At 46.2% G+C, this 17,653-nt stretch overlaps 1 protein-coding gene across 6 annotated transcripts in view; it reads left to right on the top strand.

Moving 5' to 3' along the window:
• Positions 1 to 17,653, top strand: part of celsr1a (cadherin EGF LAG seven-pass G-type receptor 1a) — a 50,038-nt gene that overhangs the window by 17,873 nt on the left and 14,512 nt on the right. For 3 of the 6 annotated variants that reach the window (XM_057022096.1, XM_057022094.1, XM_057022095.1), the window contains exons 2-8: positions 3,887 to 4,242; positions 4,317 to 4,605; positions 6,774 to 6,996; positions 8,290 to 8,405; positions 9,398 to 9,486; positions 13,167 to 13,247; positions 17,382 to 17,539. In XM_057022096.1, coding sequence (XP_056878076.1) covers positions 3,887 to 4,242; positions 4,317 to 4,605; positions 6,774 to 6,996; positions 8,290 to 8,405; positions 9,398 to 9,486; positions 13,167 to 13,247; positions 17,382 to 17,539 — 1,312 coding nt within the window. The remainder of the gene's footprint in view (positions 1 to 3,886; positions 4,243 to 4,316; positions 4,606 to 6,773; positions 6,997 to 8,289; positions 8,406 to 9,397; positions 9,487 to 13,166; positions 13,248 to 17,381; positions 17,540 to 17,653) is intronic. The other 3 variants (XM_057022098.1, XM_057022099.1, XM_057022097.1) reach the window with 1 other exon arrangement.

Below are 17,653 nucleotides of genomic sequence, written 5' to 3'. Positions count from 1 at the left end.
TGCTCTACATGTCACACATTCAGCAGTGCTAGAAGGTATCCTTTTGCTGTGAATTGTTTAAAAGTTGTGAAATAACATCCAGAAGGAGTCTGGTGCTGCAGATTTATGTCCTTGTACCCATAAATTTCTTCTCCTAAGTTCCTGCCTCCAGCATTCCTGTGATCAATCATTCACCCTCTGTTGGTTGTAGTTTGTAGTTGGAGTCACGCGTTGCATCGCGGCTAACGCAGCTGAACAATTTTTAAAAAAATGGTAGTTTGTGATTGGGAAATGTGAATCACAGCAATATGGCAGCGGATGGCGATAATCCACACCCTATAGTTTGAACATTCTTCAAGGGCTGTTTCAGACTCATTGGAAATTCGTTTCAAGCAGCTCCAGCTCCATTAGCCTCAGGCAGAGCTTTGATTCAGCACTGCATTTGTTTCAATGAAAGCGTTTTACTGACCTTTTTGTCGAGACTTAAACAGGAGGACTGACATCGCTGTGAAAATCAGGCCAAAAGTGGCAGATGTAGCCCCTTAGCTTAGCCTAGCATAGGAGCAGGACTCAGAACAGGAGAGGTCTGAGAGCAAAGGTTAAAAATAACTTAATTTAAATAAGATCTGATGAATAAAATATTTAAATGACCGCTTTACCAAGTTATATTACAGCTTTTTGGACAGCATTCAGCGCTTCCTGACACTACAAAGCCAAACCCTGAAGGTTTTCAAATTAATTAATCTACATAAAACCAGACTCTTTTTTTTCTGTACAGCATTTGATGTCCTATGATTGAATGAATTTGAGGTTTTGCAAGGGGGCATGGTTTTTCTTGGCACACACATTTCCCTCTGTGTCTGCCAGCTACTGACATGATCTGATGTTGGCACCGGCCGCCATGAGAGAGAAAAGGAGATAAAGAGAGGCGCAGCCTGACATCTTATTGGACTCTGTCCAGAACTGTTGGAATTTCCATCCAGGGGAAAATACAGAAAATGGTTAAATTACATGTTGACTCACAAAGGGACTATAGAGAAGTAAAAAATAGGAGGGCCAGAGCAATTGAGACGTTCAGTTTTGCGTAAATTAGGATGCTGAGAGCGGTGATGCATTATTGTGTTGCTCCTGTGTGTTTAACTTTATCGTAAATCAGTGTTGTTTCCTGTCTCGCCCCGATGGGCTGCAGGTGTTCAGGTGTGTCCCGTGAGGTGGAGCCGAGCGAATCTGCTCAGCGATTGGTTGGAATTTGTGCTGTATGGATTCAAATATGGAGGCAGGAGAATGCAGACAAAGACAGAGTCGTTTTCATTGGCTGCTCTAAAGCAGCAGTGCTTATTTACATTTATGGTGGAGGTTTGTAATATATCAAATTTCCTTTTGTTACAATAATTGTCAGCAGGAAGGAAATAAGACCTTCAGTTAGATAACGAAGGTTTGCATTTGTCTTTTGATAAATAAATACAAAAATCTTAATTTGCTGCCAGGACTTTAGGAGGATGTTTGCATCTGAAGGGGGGGAAGCGTGGCTCACTGGTGGCCTCGACGCCTCCCTGAAATGGTCGCAGCTACAAACGCCTTGTTTATTTGCTGTTGTTTTGCCAGCCAGTCCTCTTGCTAACTGAACAAACGGTGACGTGTGTGTGTGTGTGTGTGTGTGTGTGTGTCAGGAGCTGCTAAGGCTGTATTTACGAGTGGCAGCTGCACAGAGAGTGTGTAAATGATTTAAGGTGGCTACACTGAACCGACACCGCAGACTTCTAGTTCTTGTGTGGTACACAGGCGGCCTGTTGGGAGTTGAAATATTTACGAGCCTTTTTTTTTTTTTTTTTTTTTTTTGCACAGATTTTCAGTCATTTGTCGGCACACAAACACGAGTGTTGCTCCGGACTTCACAGCTCATTAGCGGCCCGTTGCCTTTGTCTTTCTTGCCAAAATTAGGGATTCCGGTCGGTGTGTCATTATCATATTTATTACATAACTTTGAGCCTTCTGAGGATTTTACAGCCCAATAACAACATCATAATGTGCTGTAAAACAATACTGAACTGTATTTATATGGACATTGATGCTTATTAAACATGCTAAAGCTAGCAGAGATGAGGGAATATGGATAATTGATTTAGCCAGATGCTAAGAGTCATCCTGCTTTGTTGTCGGGGGGGGGGGGTGTTTTAGAGATGGCATACATTTTTCCATGCCGTCTGCCTGTGACACACCCCCATTTCCATAGTTCAGATCCTCCTTTTCATGTGTGTGACCCCATTCTATAGATAGTGTTGTTTGGAGTGCAGCTGGAAAAAGAAGAAATTCCATAAATGGGCTTTGTTATTTGAAAATGAGACTGAATGTTAATGAATGCAGGGACTAGTTAGGTCCAATGTAAGTGTTAAAGCTGCAGTAGTCCCTGGTGTATCTCTGTTAAGAAGTGGAGCAACAGCCATTTCTCTGACCACTGCTAACAGGTGCCAAGTGCAGAGAAATGCACCAACATACATCTGCTCACGCTGTGCTGAACAGCCTCAACTCCAGGTTATTACAGCCGCGTTACCCCCTCAGCTGCTGCCTAATGTCACCCTCCCGCAGCATTTTCTTTGCCACCCCTCTACCAGCCACGCACAATCGTCCCCGTCCCTCACTCCGCTACTGTGAAGCAACTGACATTTGCGCCGCGTCCCTTTGGGAGACATTTGTCCTGGTAGAGGCGCTCGCTGACCTCCAGGCTGGTTAGCCATCGTACCCATAAGCCGGCTTGTCCACGCCTAACTCTGATCAAGGGTGTTTGGGTTGTTGAAAAATGACTTCATCTGCGTCTGAGAGTGACGGGGCAACTGTCTCCAAAGTCTCTGACCCCCTTAGACCTACGTACACTTAGAAACACACATCTGACACTCTTGTTCTCCGGTCTGGTGCAGCAACGCAAGCGCAACTTGACCCATCTCCTCGTTCCACTTCAACAGTATTATCCCTGCTGCCGATTTCATCTGGCCTCACCACCTGTTGTCAGCTATATTTCAGGCAGCCCTAAACATCCTATAGAACTCCCCCCCCTCCCTCCATGGACCGGACCAACCCCGTCCAGCTGAAGCGATCCTCGAGTGATCCAATTACTCACACCAATGGCTCTGGCTAGTGACTATTTAATTTAATCTAGCGGCAAAAGTGCTACAGAGTAAACAAGACGGGCCGTTAAGCTGCAGCGTAAAGAGTGCAGATCGGAATGGAGCCAGCCCCTCAGAACACCAGCAGCACTGTGTTCAAGCAGTGGGCCAGGAGATCAGCATGGGGGGGTAGCTGCTCTGTGCCGTGGTATTTCCCTGAGATGCCCCCCCCCCCCACGTACTTTTAAAAATACATCACAGTCTAGACATGTTTACAGTGATTAATTATCACCAGATCATGTCAACTATGGAGCTAATTCGCTCATGAATACTACAGAAAAGGCCTGGTTTCTACTCCTGTGTTTTTATCATTCTTTTTCATGAAATTTGTCATCTTTGTTTCTCTCCACACCTGTATTGTGTACTGGCTAAAATAGGAATTTAGTAATGGTGAGAGGTTATGCACCGAAACTGGAAAATAATCCAAAACGTTTACAGTTAAAGAAATAAAGATGTTTTATTGTGATTTATTGATTAGAGGGAGGGACTCTCAGCAGATGTCCAGGTCCATATAAACCCGAGCACTTTGGTTGTAAATCATATTTCTGTCACGCTCTTCTAAGAATAACCTGGTATTAGTGAGGAGTTGTGTTAGAGGACAGCATACGTGTGCTATTACAGGAAATTCCATTCATTTTGTGAATCACTGTGCTGTTGTTGAGACCTCCCAGCATTTTCTTATTCGCTCCCTGCTATCGAAAACAGGAATTTGTGTAGAAACTGATGTAGAAAATCCTCTCTCCCAGATGGTCTCCATCACGTCGTGGCCCTCTGCACGCTCCGCGTCACCATCATCACCGATGACATGCTGACCAACAGCATCACCGTGCGTCTGGAGAACATGTCGCAGGAGCGCTTCCTGTCCCCTCTGCTCAGCCTCTTCCTCGAGGGCGTCGCTGCCGTGCTCTCCACCAGGAGGGAGGCTGTGTTCTTGTTCAACATCCAGAACGACACCGACGTGCAGGGCTCCATCCTCAACGTGACCTTCTCGGCGATGCAGCCCGAAGGGTCGCAGAGCAAAGAGAAGTTCTTCCCTTCTGAGGAGCTGCAGGAGCAGATCTACCTCAACAGGACCCTCCTCAGGCTGATTTCTTCTCAGGAGGTAAATTTTGGACACAAACACTGAGACACTGAGGCTTGAAAACTGTCAGAGCCGGTCCCATTTATTCCCTCCAGGTGTTGCCCTTCGACGACAACATCTGCCTGCGGGAGCCTTGTGAGAACTACATGAAGTGCGTGTCGGTGCTGAAGTTCGACAGTTCGCCTCCCTTCATCGCCTCTGACACGGTTCTGTTCCGGCCCATCCACCCCATCAACGGCCTGCGCTGCCGCTGTCCGCTGGGCTTCACCGGGGACTACTGCGAGACCGAGATCGACCTCTGCTACTCTGGACCCTGCCAGAACAACGGCAGGTGCCGCAGCCGAGAGGGAGGCTACACCTGCGAGTGCATGGACGACTTCACGGGTCAGTCTGAGTCCGTTTAACCCTTTTAACCCGTCTCCTGCACCTTCGACCTTTTAAACGCACCCGCGCGATGTTCTTGGAAACATTTTAGAGAATTATAAAAGTATTAAAGGTTATTTGATCCCTCGACAGTTAAGGTGCCAGCATAAACAGCGTGCACAGTCTCCCCGTGTAAATCTACAATTACGGGGACGGTGTTGTAAATGTGCACGGGCTTGTGTTCCCTCTGACTAGAATAGAGTCGCGTTCGCAAAACTGCACCGACGGGTTGTCAAATCCTGCACCGCCCACCTATTGTTTAACTCGAGGTCGACCCCAGTTCAGGTAGTTTAGTGCTGTCAATGTAAAACCACACACACACACACACGCACATTGCACAGCTCTCTCACCCTAACCCTCCTAACTAACCTGTAGCTCTCACCGAAAGCTAATTCTAACACCAAAATTAAAGCCGTGACTTTATCAAATTGCAAACACGACGAATTTTAGTCCTCAATATGTCTCAAATGTGAGCACACACTCACACACTGTCAATAATTGCTATTCAGTGGCGTCTTTCATGCCGACTGGTCAAACCAGATTCATATCAAATATAATTGATCTCACTTGATTAACTCTCAGTTGTCACGTAACACACCATCGCTGCCATAAAGGGAAAGTAATGAGTTGTGGTTTTGCTTGAGCGATGTCACACCCAAACACCGTTAACGTGGTGGTTGATTCAGGCTCACATATACCGACATACGTGGACATTTGCTGCTTACAGCACTGGCATATTTCCTCCTCTCCGGTGTCAGCCTGCACCTCGACTGTCCGAGCGTGGGCCACTACAACCAGTACACATTTTAACAAACAAACAAGTATCTGCTTATGTGTTAAATATAATAAAGCCTGAAAACTCAGAGTTACAGTGTTCACATGCAACTGATGCCTTGAAAGCTTTCAACAGTCTCATTCAAATCACTTTACAAAATATTTCCCGATGTCAGCGATCTTCCTTCAATACTTCCCCCTCGTACACCCGATACCTGACTGGCTGTCTCCCCCTAATAGAGCCTTTCTCCCTCCCTCTGTCCCTGCCTCCACTCTTATTCTCTTCCTCCATCTTATCTGATTGTAATTACCTGATTATGCCTGCCTTTGTCACTCGCTGACCTCGTCTCGCCTTCTCCTGCTCCTCGTGTCCGTCCTCTCCGCTCCAGCCATTCTATCGCCCCGACCCGCATGTCGATGCTTTGAAGGTCACAGTTCAAGTCAAGATAGTTGGGGCCCATCAGGGGCCATTATGGGGCTGATGACAAGGGTGGCCCCTCTCTGTCCTACTTGTGTTTCCTGCATTACAGTGAAACAGATCCCATAATTCGCCCTCGGAAAGCAGGCTTATGTCGAGGAGAGAAGAGCCATTAGCTGGTTCCAGGCAGTAATGTCGGAAGCTTGAGCCTGTCTGGACTGTGAGTTGACGCGCAGCCACAGAGGCAAATATCCGTCTCATATTTTGGCGGTTAATGAAGAAAACGGCATCTCGTGGATGCTTTTTGCTCTCAGATCTGATCCCAGACATTCATGCACCAGCACACAGCCAATAAAAGTCCAGTGCACATTCAAATTATGGTTCCAGAGACAGTATTTGCTGCAACTCTGGCGTAAATGTGCTTTGTGGCGCTGTGCAATAAAAAGCAGAATAAAATCTGACCTTTCCTTGATTTCCTCTTGTTTCTACCCCTGTTTCAGGCTCTTCTTTGTGTCTTGCTCTGTCTTCACTCCAAATATGGCCAAATTGTTGGGCCAGTTTGTAGCTGGCTCCAGGAAACAGCCCATAAACCAGGCTTTATCCTTTATTACTACTGTTGTTGTTCAACTAGTGTTTTATACAGGCCTTGAACTGTACATCCGAATGTCTGCATGACCTATAATCAAAGGCATCTCTGTAAAACTGGATTCTGAGCGAGATACTCCCAAAGAAAGCATATTTCAGTCTGCTGTGGATTACAAACCCTTCAGGGATGAGATAAAATGATGAACTGAGCAGTTGCGATGACGTCAGTGGGCAGATAAGAGCACAGACTCGAGATATTAAGAGGACTTGGCTTCAAATGCACACAGGAATATGCTGTAGATTCCATAAAACTGATGCAAAACCAACTCATTTCCGTCTCCGTCTCTGACAGGTGAGCACTGTGAGGTGAACGCATCGTCCGGCAGGTGTATCCCCGGCGTGTGTAAGAACGGCGGCAAGTGCGTGAATCGTCTCGCGGGTGGATTCATGTGCGAGTGTGCACCGGGGGAGTACGAGAAGCCCTACTGTGAGATGACCACACGCAGTTTCCCCGGTCAGTCCTTCGTCACCTTCAGAGGACTGAGGCAGAGGTTCCATTTCACCGTCTCCTTCATGTGAGTACTCTCATAATTCCATAATTCCACGTGGGATTTTGAAAAACGCGACGCGCTACCCAGCAAAAACGCCGTGTAGTGAACACACGCTGCGACCTCTGTGGTAAAAATAGCCAAAAAGCTCATGGAAGCACTGAAGAACCCCAAAAGTTGACCCCACACTTCATCACCCTGATTTCAGCGTATTTTATTAGAAACGTTGAGGTTCAGTAGAAATGCAAATTGATTTCCAGAATTTTTTCTACCAAGTAAATAAATTCCTGATTATAGAAAATTCCTGGGAATGTTGACGGAGCGGGGCTGATTCAGACAGTGTTATTAGGCCAGACAGAGTTTGCCCTTTAACACTAGATACGAAGCGACTTTAGCTAACTCACAACAACACATGCAAACTTGTCAGGATATTGAAAAAGTTGTCGCATTTCAGCGTTAGTCTAGTAAATTCCCATATTGTAGCGAGCCAAAAACTGGAAGTAACACTTTCATTCGTGGAAAACTCAGTGAAATGGATGAATATTGTCTGACATGCTAATGATGCTGCTTGTCTGGACATATCACAACTGTTACGACAGCCTGTTGACCTGTAATCTGGGGAGGGTGAGTAGTTGTGCCCAGAGAGACCGCAGAGTTGTGGAGTTCACCCAACTAAAGTGTGTCAGCCTGGGTGTGCCGAGACGTGTGTACGCATGAGCGCGCACAGTATAGAATAAGGCAAACACACGCTCGCCTGTGTCGGATGTGTGCTTATAATCCCGGTTAAGCGAGGGGGTGACACACGGCAAATATGCCATGAAAAGGTGTTTACTGCACATTTTGTCTCCAGTAAAAAGACAAAACGGTGGCGGCGATAACGGCGTGAACGGTGAGAAAGGTTTGCAGGGCGGTAAAAACAGGAAAGGCTGCCCGATGAGTTTTCCTTATCACTGTTTGGCTGCAGCCATCCTGCCTTCCTGACTGTGCGGCTCCACTGGCATCTGTCGGCTGACTCCTCTGCCCTTACCGCCCCCCCCCCCCCCAACAGTCACCAGCAGGTAGCAGGTCGACTGGCCTGCCCATCGCAGGCAGGGAAAGCGCTTCCTCTTTGCCGTCCGCAGGGTTTACACATCCCGCTCTTCCTTTCCAAGCGACTTTTCCTGAAGAGCTCCGAGGTTCTCCGGCTGCTCGGCGCTGCTCTGTTTGAATTGGAGCAACGCTGAGGCAACGTGACAGGAAGCATTGGCCAGTGTTGGTGGGGGATGGGGGGTGCAAAAACAGCTGGAATTCCAACTGTTATTATTGTGTGATTGTCTGTAGGTTTGCTACCAGAGAGAGGAACGCTCTGCTCCTCTACAACGGCCGCTTCAATCAAAAACACGACTTCATCGCCGTGGAGATCATCAATGAGCAGATTCAGCTCACCTTCTCTGGAGGTTAGGCCCCATCACGCTCACGTGTGTGTGTGTCCCTGAAGTGATCGTTAATATCCGATAAGTTTTAGCGACTGAGAAAGAGACCACCGAATGACACTTTGGTTTGCGAAGGTTGTGTGTTTTTTAACGACATCAGCGCAGACGTGGAGTTTGAACATGTTCATGTGTGTTTTTCTGTAGGTAAAAGGGTCGTCTGTCTTTTTACTGATGTCGGTCGCTTTCACAGGAAAGGAGCTGCCAGACTGATTAATGATAACACACACACACACCACACACACACACACACACACACTACATGTGAGTAATGAGGCTCTTACTGGTTAAACAGTATGAACCAATATGTCATCTGTCCATATTATGAACTCCCGGATTCAAGATCAAATGGATGTTTCTTCCTAGGAGTTGCTCAGAGTGGTTCCACTTTCCCATGGTACCATACTGGGAGGAGTCCAGTTCAATATGCTCATGATCGTTGAAGGGCCATTTGGGAGCAAAGCCAAGTTCTCATGGCTCTGCTTCAAACCTGGAATATGACTAAACCTTGAATGCCAACCCATCAGATTAAAAACGTGGAATCACGCAGCCTGAGAGGTTGTTTGGTCTTCGCAGTCAAACTCACGAAAGAAAGGAGCCAGTTTCACGTGTTTGGCCAGAAAACATCACTTATTAACTCCGTCCCCCATGAATGCACACAGATGTCAGTGTTACGCTGCTCTTTACTCATTTCCAGAGGAGCGGTGGATTCCTGCCCTTGACAAACAGATAAACCCCAGTAAATCTTACGCCATTGTGCTCCACAGTCTTCTCCCTGAGACCCGTTGATAATTAATGCCCACTTTCCTGATTTGTGGTCGCTGTGTTTGACCTTGTTTCTTTGCAGATTCTACAGTAATAAATGGAGAATCATGAATATTCCCTGTGGAGGCTATGCGTGAATACCTCGACTCTTCGTTTGTTTCATGTGGGTTTAATTCCTTCTCCCTGTTATCTAGGAGAAACCAGGACCACCGTGTCTCCTTATGTTCCAGGAGGGGTCAGTGATGGCCAGTGGCACTCCGTCCAGCTACATTACTACAACAAGGTAAGCGGCTTACGTCTCCAAGATGAGCTCCTCAGTTTAGGTGAGATTTGGAGAGTCTGAAGTAAAGGTAAAGATTTTCATCATGTGCTCATGACACTAATTAGACAGTGATGACAGGAGTCAGCGGAGTTCCCTCCAGACGCCGGCAGTCAGAATTCCGACAGTGGTACGCCGCTGCCTTAGTCTCGCCTGCTGAATTCGAAAAGCATCAGGGCCTTGCTTTAAGCTAACGGGGGACTTTCTCACCTCAGCTAATTGGTGGTTTCAACTACAGGCAATTGCAGGAAGTCCTAAATTATTTTTGAACCTCGTGTTCCCACGACGATTGTCTTGCCTCTTCACAGTTAGTCTCAGAAGAGAGAGTAATAAGCAGCAAACTAGCTTCTATATTGCCACTGAAGATGATAGCTGGTGTTAATTTCCAACCAACTCCTAGATGCCGCAGGCTTCTTTCCTAGCATCAAACCAGACTGGAAACAAGATAACATTAGTCCTGCCTGATGAATAATAAACCTGAGTCATTGATCAACCCTGCCATTGAAACCAGCTCTGGCTTATATAGGTGTGGTGGTCATTCCACAACAACAGTTCTAAGCTGGAAGAGGGTCCTCCTAATTCATCTCCACCATCTTATTTTTCTTCATCTGATGCTTCCTCTTATTTCGGGCATCCTGGCACTCATAGCCTGACAGCTTGTTTAAAAGAGCAACATGCCTGTTGGTCTAGTAGCCTACAGCACACGTTGTGTCACATTTCACAGGTTGTTTTGTTTCGCACTCGCGTCTGTCACCGTCAGACCCGTCGGCGGACCTCGTAGCCGCGCTGGTGATATACGCACCAAAGATGACGAAAAGAGGCCGCTGTGATGTTAGCTTGTTAGCTGCGGGGGCACATCTGTATCGATTCATCGACACATGTCTGCATGTTCAAAAGCCTCTGTGAAGTTTGTGTGGACCTAGAAGGTCGAAAGATCACTGCAAGATGAATGACTTCAGGCATCATTTGGTTTTGAGAGACGTCAGCTTAGCCTTTGTTTCTTTTTCGTCCAGTTTTCGGTGAGTCTTCCATTTCCATGTGTGGTGGATTTCATTCACATTTTTATTCACTTCTTTAAATATAGTTGGTTAGATACATGCATACTGTATATCAGTGTTATGGGTGTTTCCAGGTGTATATGCACATTCTTCACTGTCAATCTTAATGCACACACCCATTTGTAATCAGGTGACACATTCCGTTGAATTAGCCCGAGGCTAACAACTCACACAAGGTCGGCTTTTCTTCACGTGGTGAATGATCAGAAGTCAGATACGACTGTGTGACTGATCGTAATTTAATCCTACATTACTTGCTGGAGGGATTGGGGGAAATCTATACGCAAAAACGCAGTAATATTCTCACCAAAGATATAGACCTGTTGACACGCGACTGTCAGGATATGAATAAAAGGCCTGGCAAGAAGCAGAGACATCAGAGAAGGCTTCTCCCACCGAGCTGTTGACATGCACGAATGCGCTCACATAAATATTGTTTTTGGGTCTATAAAGGGAGGTTTTGAGTGACAGTGAGTAGAGAAATTCAGCAATTTGTCACGCAAACATCAAAGGCACCTGAGATACGGTATCTGCAAGAGATTAATGGCCGTCTTGCACAATACATGCAGGCGTGGAGATAAACACAAATATCGTGTTTCTTTTTATTATTAGATAGAATTAGGTAGAATATAAACTTCTTTATTAATGTAAATAAATATTTGAGTACATGATAACGGCACAAACACACACACACCCTATGTCAGATAATGATGCGACCAAAGTTGTGCCGGGCTTCAAAACTTTCCTTTGAATGCTGTTGCTTGGGGTTGAGGGGCAGAGGGCAAAGGTCGGGGGAGGGGTTGGCATGACAACAGACATTGACCTGCTATTGTTGCAAAGATCTGGGACGGTTAGGAAAGCTGTGTGTACGTTTGTTTCTGTCTGCAGGGGGGAGTCTGACGTGTGAGAGTGTGTGTTTGTTGTGTGGAGTGTGTGGAAGTGGAGGAATAAAGACATGTTTGGGATTCCTTGTGCAGCCTCTCAAAGACTTCACTGCGTCAGCGAGGCAACTTTAACAGGATGCGCACACGCAGATGGGCAGCAGGAGGTTTTGTCTGAGGGTTCTGATGTTTGCTAGGTGCAGGAAATGATGTCACTTGTTACAGGAAATGCGCTTTGGGGGCCGCAGAACACATCAGCTATGCTGCGCAAATCACGAGAGGATTCCATGGAGAAAAACACTGAATAGAAACATGATGTTTGTTTTTTTTGAAGCAGCCAAATAATGACAAATCAGATCAACAGTCAGACTCAGACGCGCTGAGTCACTGTCGGAGCCCGCCGATAAGAGCGGCGGTGCCATTTCAGGCTGAACAAATCAGCGCACGGTTGGTTTGCAGCAGCCACAATTCCATCTGATCTGCGGAGGCGCACGACCGCGTGATCATCTGGGGGGGAGATGAGTAGGACTCAGCTCACCACAGTCATTCCATAGAGGCCACCTCTATGATTCTATCACAGAGGAACGGAGCCACTGGTTGATTTTCTGATTTCCCTTTCTGGGGAAATGCAGGAGAATCTGAGCTGCTTGGGTGTCAGTTTGAGTGTTCCGTGTGTTCCGTAGTTAAACAGCCTGCAAGAGTTGGAGCAACAACCACCCTTCGTTACCTGCTTTTTCCCTTTTTCTGTTATCATTTTTTTTTCTTCTGATGTGAACAAGGTGCCTCGCTTTGCTTTGTGTGACATGTCTCTCCTGCAGAATTAGTGCTGCTCTCATGCTCCCTTTGAAAGCTGCACAGCCCCCCTTCCCCGTCTCTTTGTTAATGTTTCAGGACTTTATTGCATTTCCAACTGGATATCCAGTCAGACAAACAGACTCTTATAAGAGCTCTTCCCTACTTAGGCTCTTGTAAACGGCCTCAGCTATCGTTCATCTCCTTGTTGTACAGTTTTATGACAATCGAGTGAAGCTTTCTGAGGGTGGCCCTAATGTCTGAGAGAGACAGACGCATACCTTATTAGGGGTCTGGCTGTGCCACGGTGGCCCCCAGAACAATGCGTCTATGCACGTTAACATGTGAGTCAGGGGTGAGAGCTTGCAGGTTTTTCCTCCGGTACTTGTGTTTTCAATAAAGGTGAAGTAGGTTTGTTTTCTGAGGTGAATCCTCGGAGCCCGAGCATTCTCCGGCAGGGCGTGTGTTTTCGAGGAAGAGGCCTTTGTTCTCCTCAACCCGGGTTTCCCCAGATCTCCGACCAGCAGATCTCCGAGGCTGTCCTCCCACACATCACAGAGATATGAGAGGTGGCTGGTCACCGAGTGCTTCTGCCACCCAGCGTCCTCCTAACAGGCCGTGCCACATGTAAACGTGTGTTGTATGCTCTTATTATGGCGGCCAAGTGGGCAGAGGGATTATTTGGCTTTGGGAGTTTCTCGTTTATTGACTAATTTGCTGGCTGCAGATGCAAAGAGACACATCCGACTCTTTGCTGCTGCGCACATGCAGCTGATTACACTTCATGTGCCATCTCCTGTCTAGACCCTCAGACGATGCGGAAGGATCAGTATAACACACAGGTAGCGACGTGGCTTGGTTGTGGACGACAGGTCTAATAAGGTGTCTTTCTCTCACGGTGTCTCTCTCCCAGGAAGGGGGGAGTCTGGTGGACTCCCGTGGGGTTCTGCGGCTCCCGCTCTATACAGCCTGGCTGGAGCTCTATCAGAAAGAGGTAACCTTTGACCTCTAGGCTAGTACCTGCTGCTGGCTTGTTTTTCACTTGGGTAGTCCCTGCTTTCCATTCATCTCTGCTGCATGGCATTTGACTCTTGCTCAATTCTGCTCACATTTGTTTTTGGTGTTCCACATATTGGTAAGAGTCTTGCATAGAAAGCGATCATATATCCCAATATCACGCGTGTCACATACAGCATAGATAGTCTGGCCGCCAAGGTTTTGCCACCTTTTCTCTCTGTCTGTCTGCTTTTTCCTTTAAAGAGGAAACATGGCAGGTTTCTGGTTGTTAAAGCGTGTCGTTGTGGCTTCACGTACCCTCTTTCCCACCTCATCCGGGTGTGGCGCCCTCCTGTTTTTGAACTGCAGATCAGTGCAGCCGTGGTGCGCTGTGAACTGAGCTGGTCTCTCCCTCTCAGTCGTCATGGAGCTCTTCTCTTCCTGCATCCGTCTTCACCCCATCTGCCAGGAGAAGCGGCTTAGGCGTCCAATCAGAAGCGCCGCTGTCATTGACTTTCACTTGTGAGGTTTGCTCGGTTGATATAAACATGTCTGACATGTTTGGCAGGTGGACGGACGTGTAGGTAGAGGCCTGTTGAGTGCCGATTGTTGTTTTTCTTGGCAGTGGCAAAGTGGGCCAGAGCACAGTTCTGTCAGGGAGGATTAACACGGCTCCGTAACCGTCAAAGATGGCTCATTAACGAGCACAGACAGCAGATGTCTCTGAGCTCTTGCTTTTCTCTGTTGAAGGATTTAATATGTATTCCTAAGCCCTCCCTTTGTTGCTCTGTAGTCCCTACTATTCTAAAGTGGTTTGTACTAATTTGAGAATAAAGTCAGTATTTTTCTGTCTCACAACACAACTTTCCTATATTAGCTTGATAATGCTAACTGTTTTTTTACAGTACACTTTTGACTTTGTGGAAAACAAGGGTGGAATTTGCATGGGAACGGAAAATTGAATAAATTGTCCATGCAGCTTTGAGCCATGTTCCTTCCTTATAGGCCCGCCACGACCGCATCCTTCCTCTTTACTCGTGTTGGTGTCTTCTCGCCTTATCTCGTTCCTCTTTGGCTGCAGACATCTCTTATCTCCTCTGATCCCTCTCCAAACATGTTTTATGGGTCAGATGCCTCCACTCTTCACACAGGCATCATTTCCCATCATCTAAGCTACAGTGCTGTTCAGATTTAATACGCATATTACAGATAAATCCCAGGGAGTTTTTTTAACCTCAGCAGCAGTATCTCTCCCAGATACATAATTCAGTTTTAAAACCTTGTTTTTCTTGCCTAAAAATAATCCCATTCCAGTGCGATAATTACTCATCAGCTGTTTAGTGAAAAAAATCAGCTGTTTGAAGAATTTGCCTGGAAGTAATACTGTAATGTCAGTATCCTGCCCACATGGGTGTTTTTCTTTAAAAGCCAGGATAGAGTTGCATTAATCCCAGTTTGTGTCATCCGCACATTTGTTTTGCTCTTGAAAGCTACATGCCGACAATGAACAGAGACGTGCAGTAACATATAGGCTTGAACAAGGGAGATCTGTGTGCGCGTTCAAATAATTCACACTTCTACTTTTACACTGCCAGAGGGCGGGTGAGGTAATGTGGACAAGACATGACACAATAGCCAGGATGGGACAAAGCCATTTAGCTGGAAAATCTCCAGCTTCTGTATTATTAACAATAACATTACTTCTTCTTCTTTTTATCTGAAGCTCGACACGCATCAGCCATCACTTATGGAGTCATTTTTACCCAGGAGTCAAAGAAACAATGGTGCTTCCTGCCTCAAGCTCCAAATTAAATAAAAGGCTGTGCGCCCCCTTTTCCTTGATTATCAGAGTGAACCGTGTCGCTGTCTGCAGTCCTACCAGCCACTTCCTGCCTCGCACGCATACACAAACACATTTTCCCGGTTATCAAGTGTTCCTTTCTGTCTGAGGTGTTTTTGGACTAATTTGCGTCGGTGCTTTAATCTGCACGGCGTGTTCAGATTCCTGACCGCGGGATTTGTTGAGTAAACCTGCCAACAACGGGCAACAATGTGTGTTAAATGCACATTAGAAGCTCAAAGGCGTTTATCTGCCTCGGTCTGCAGAGTTGTTGGTGTTGCAAACTGCACGTGTGTCCGTTGCAAGCGGTGGCGCTGGGAGCACATGCAGGTTTTTGTGGTTGTGTTCTCCTCTGTTGGCCCCCCACCCCCCTCGCCCACCTCACCTTTGTGGCTAGCTGTCGGGATCAAGTGCGTTCCCATGGTTACGGCAAGCCAATATCGCCCCTGGAGACGGCACTGGCCAGGGAGAATCTTCCACAGCCCTGAGTCAGACGGAGGGTAAATAAGAGTCTCTCCCGGGGCCCCTCAAAGCGAGGGCCAAGTGCACTTTAAAATAAGGGGCCACTACAAGGCTAGAAGCCATATACAGCAGGCTTGACGTAGCCAGCTCAACTGTGGATTTTTCCATTTTAATTCAATCTAATTAATATTTAGCATCTATAAAATAGATTCATACAATTACATCAGTCTTAGAGGGGTAATTAAGTCTTTAACCTTTATTTTTCCAGGGATTGAGAAGCCAAACACTCATTTTCCAAAGGTGTTTGGAATATTTTCAGCCTTTAGGGGTCTTAGTTTTCCACCACTGGTTGCATTGCATCAGTCATCAGGCCCTCGAGGTTATCACAGATATTTTAATCACAGAAAATTAAATGCCTGGAAGATTATTTTACATTTAAATGATGTAGGAGAGCTTTACATTTACTGACTTCAATGGAAGTCCAGTTGTTACTCTTGTAAATGAATGAATTAAACTCTTTTAACAGTTATTCCTTTCAATCATTTCATTTCTGTTTTATGCCAAATCTGAAGATTTGCTGTTGTATTGATGCAAGAATGTCATGGCTCAGATAATTGACTGCTTGCACGTGACTGTATTTAACCTGAACCACAACATATGAAGTTAAGGAGAGATGTGAAAGCAAACAGCAGTGGAATCAAAGGTGTGACGCTCCTCGGGCGGCCTTCCTGTTTGTCAGCCGGCTAAACGTGTGTTTTTTCGGTGGACTGGGCGGAAATGGAGCACGCTGACGGGAGTGGCAACAACAAGCTCCCAGTGGGACAGAAAATATGTCCAGACTGAAGCCCACCTGAACCAAAATAGATGCCCTCCCCAGCCTGGTATTTCAGCTGGTTCCAACTATCTTTTATCTTTGTTTGCCCATTATTTGTGCCACACTTGAAAAAAACGGATGGTTAATAATGATAATAATCATTCTAATCTCTCTTAAATGTGCCACAGTCATTGTCTTAATCACTACTGGCTTCTGTACTCCTCTGATATCATATCAGGGATCTATAGTCTCATTATTGTGCTAAGCATTCTTGCGAGAGGTACAAATTACTTTTATTTTTACTTTAAGCCTGTTTTTCGATTAAAATAAACACAAAGCTTTTTCTGCTTGTTTTTCCAAGTCCTCTCTTGGGAAAATTCCTCATGGAACTGAGGTTAAATATTACAAAAACTAAAGAGATTTGGTGTTCTGATTTTCTAAGCTGATCTACATTTTCTCAGATTGTCGGCCACAAGCCTTGATGAACCAATCAGCTTACCTTGCAATCATTAGGTGCACGCTAATGCACAATGGCTGTTTTTGTCTCCCTAAGCCAAGACGGCTTGTGCGCTTCTACTCCAAGTCAGCGAAAGTCGTAGAAATATTGTTTGTGGGAGCCTACAGTACCAAAACAGCTGCCCCGACCAGAAGAAAAAGCAGTCAAGTGTGAAGATATTTATCATTCTCAAATAAATTTGGTCATTTGCAGTCTTTCCTAAGGAAAATATGTTTTTTTTACTAATTTCCTGTGTTTACACTGCTAAACTGCCCTCAACAAGTGCATTTGGGGATTTGGCACCTCAAGGGACAGTTGAGTTCAAATCAGGCATATCACCGCAGCCCTAACCACACAAACACTGCTGGCTCGTCCGGGATTTGAACCCAAGACCTCTCACACCCAGAGCGAGAATCATACCCCACTGAGTCAATTCTCGTGTTAGTTTATCAAAAAGGTTTTATTGACTGTGTTTTGTTGATCAGGCATCGTTGGTGACCCGTCTTCTCTCTTTTTTCAGCCAAACCTGGGGCGTCTCGGCATCCCTCACGGGCCGTCAGGAGAAAAGGTGGCAGTGGTCGCCGTTGACGACTGTGATATTTCCATGGCGATTCGCTTCGGGAAGCAGATCGGCAACTATTCCTGCGCCGCTCAAGGCACACAGACGGGACAGAAAAAGTGAGCTGGTGTCTCCGTTGTTTCTTTTTTTTTGCAGCAACTACACAGATGAACAGCTGAGATCTGTCACGCCCGGAAGGCTGACCCAAATTCCAGTCACACTCATTCTCCTAC

This window comes from Takifugu flavidus, chromosome 22 (assembly GCF_003711565.1).
Source record: "Takifugu flavidus isolate HTHZ2018 chromosome 22, ASM371156v2, whole genome shotgun sequence".
NCBI lineage: Eukaryota > Metazoa > Chordata > Actinopteri > Tetraodontiformes > Tetraodontidae > Takifugu > Takifugu flavidus.
Note: the sequence above shows the minus strand (reverse complement) of the source record. Positions and strands in the feature narration are given on the sequence as shown.